This window comes from Gymnoscopelus braueri (assembly GCF_963280865.1).
Source record: "Gymnoscopelus braueri genome assembly, chromosome: 3".
NCBI lineage: Eukaryota > Metazoa > Chordata > Actinopteri > Myctophiformes > Myctophidae > Gymnoscopelus > Gymnoscopelus braueri.
The window spans coordinates 1,612,963-1,615,628 of record NC_137612.1 but is presented as its reverse complement, the minus strand read 5'-3'; the positions used below and the strand labels follow the sequence as shown (position 1 = coordinate 1,615,628).

Sequence of the window (2,666 nt, the reverse complement as noted above, 5' to 3'; positions counted from 1 at the left end):
GAGATGAAACACCAGGGAACATGGAGACCAGTGGATGGTTGGTCTGACTGGAACCTCAAGTCATCAGCTGTAGTGTGTAGACAGCTGGACTGTGGCTCTGCTTTATCAAGAAAGTGTAATTCTGGTTTTACGCTTGAACATGTTTGGTGGATTTCATCTGCCTGTGTTGGGTCTGAGTCTTCACTGAGAGAATGTGGAACAAAGGTTTCTGGTAATTCCACTGCCAGACTGGAGGTGATCTGTTCAGGTAAAACAGTGACTTCCTCAATGGCATATTTACATTATTCTATCTGCCTGTCTGTCTGTCTGTCTGTCTGAGCTGATTATTGCAGATCTTGACATGAGTCTTTATGTTGTCAATATTTCCCTCAGTTTAGAATCAGACACAGAGTCATCTCTCTGTTTAGAGACAATGATGTTTACAATCAAATTATTTCCAATATTTTTTTATTTGTCTCATTTGACCTTATTGTAATTTTCTCTCTCTGTTTGTAAATCTGTCGTTTCAGTCAATCACCTCTGTCTTGTTACAGATCTGCCATTTAATCCAAGCATCACCTTCTACTCTTCCTCCATGAACGGGGTTTCTGAGGGCCAGCATCAGGGGCCACAGGTGATGGAGGGTTCCAGCTTCTCCATCAGCTGCTCCATCCAGCCACAGTACCCAGGAGGCTCCTTCCACCTCACCTTCACTGGATCCAACACATCACACACTTACATCCTGCCAGCTGTCAATCACTCTGACAACTTCCTGTTCCCGGCAGCAAACCACACCCACCAAGGGAACGACAGCAGTTTCAACACAACACACAACCACACCCAGCCACCTGTCAATCATTCCGACAACTTCCTGTTACCGGCAGCAGACCACACCCACCAAGGGAACGACAGCAGTTTCAACACAACACACACCTACATCCAGCCACCTGTCAATCATTCTGCCAACTTACTGTTTGCCAACTTCCTGTTTCCTGAAGCAAACCACACCCACCAAGGAAATTACAGCTGTGTGTTTCACATCAATGTTTTTAATCATAACTTCTCCTCTGAGAGCGAGATCCTCTCTCTCACTGTCACAGGTAATATGAATGAAATTAACTTTTCAAATTACAATATGAATCACAATCAAAGAAGCATAGATAATTTAACCAATAAAATGATTTTTTTTATTAAGATTGTTTTTTTTTAACTCATTGGCCGCCATTATCGCATTAACGCGATCTAATAAATAGCGCGCTTGGCCGCCAGGATCGCGTTAATGCGATCTATGGTCTTTATTGATCTTTATGCTCTGATCACGCTATTCTGTTATGAATCAGGCTAAGTTTCAGGTTCCACTTACTTCAACCACCACTGCATCCGGTTCCATGACTTGGGTTCCGTTTTCGGTTTTACATTTTTCCCCCCAGTCATTTTCGACCATAATAGGGAAACAAACGGTTTTTCACACGCTATGAAAAACGATCGGAGACCTCCCCTCCTATAATCTATGGTCTGGGTGACGAACAGTCATCCCCGTTGTGTATCACAAAGTAATTTTCGCCGATCACAGAATCTGAGACATTTCACTTCCGGTTCATGTGTTTCACTGTGTGAGTGGGTCTGGGAGGGGGCGAGTGTGTCAGCGAGCCGATCAAGCTTGGTATGTGCTGCTCTCTAGTGGTGGAACGATCAAAACGATTCAAGTGTCAAGCTAGACTTTCTATATGTGAATTAAATAACAAAATAACGAAACAAAAAAACACGAAAATCGCTGGCAAGGGCTGCTATGAACGAGGTTTTAACTCTGGCAGTCAATGAGTTAATGAGAGTGGTTCCTTAGATGATGTTTGATGATGTTCTAACACATTTCTCTCACAGCTTCTCATCTAACATCTAACATCACCAAAGTTATCATAATGCTGCTGCTGCTGCTGATAATCAGTGTCCTCTATCGCTTCTGGAGGGTAATTACACGTCTTTATTCAACTTTATTTATCCTTATTTTATACAAGATTGTAATGTAAATGATGAAGTTATGGAATGTTGCACTGTTTTTATTGAAGAGAACCTGATCTGATCCAGTAAATTAAAGTTGGATGCTGCTGTGTTTCTCCAGGCCACCAGAGGGCAGAGAGAAGGAGCGGAGAACGTTGAGTTGGTCTATTATAACGTCAGACGAGAGAACGTTGAGATAGTTTATTATAACGTTGCTGGTTCTGATGCTGAAGCTGCTGGACCCAGTGAAGAAGAAGAAGAATATGATGACATAGATCTACCAGATGGACCCAGAGTAGAGACAGAATACCACCAGTATGAAGACATAGATCTACCAGATGGATCCAGAGTAGAGACAGAATACCACCTGTACGAAGAGGTGGATCTACAAGGAGGTTCTGAGGCTGGACCCAGTGTAGCAGCAGGAGTCCATGTGTATGAGGTGGATCATCCAGTTGTCATCACTCAAGTCTGACTTGATAGTGGAGATACAATCATCTATGCTGGTGACAGTGATTAGGCCTCAAATTGGTCAAAAATAGGACTGAAACTATTGATTAACTATTGTCTTAGAGGTCATGTCCACAGAGAGCGTCTTTTCAGCTGGCAGCGCCAGCCTGCCATGTATTTCTATGGTAAAGACAGTCTGTCATGTATTTCTATGATAAAGACAGTCTGTCATGTATTTC

At 42.8% G+C, this 2,666-nt stretch overlaps 1 protein-coding gene across 1 annotated transcript; it reads left to right on the top strand.

Annotated features, from left to right (window-relative positions):
• Positions 1 to 201: 201 nt before the first annotated feature.
• Positions 202 to 2,452, top strand: LOC308082953 (uncharacterized protein; the record flags this gene model as incomplete). Its single annotated transcript, XM_080425033.1, has 4 exons — positions 202 to 247; positions 534 to 1,079; positions 1,861 to 1,946; positions 2,099 to 2,452. Exons 2-4 carry the CDS (start codon positions 575 to 577, stop codon positions 2,450 to 2,452), a joined length of 945 nt encoding a protein of 314 aa, XP_080281159.1. The 5' UTR covers positions 202 to 247; positions 534 to 574.
• Between the last annotated feature and the right edge of the window lie 214 nt (positions 2,453 to 2,666).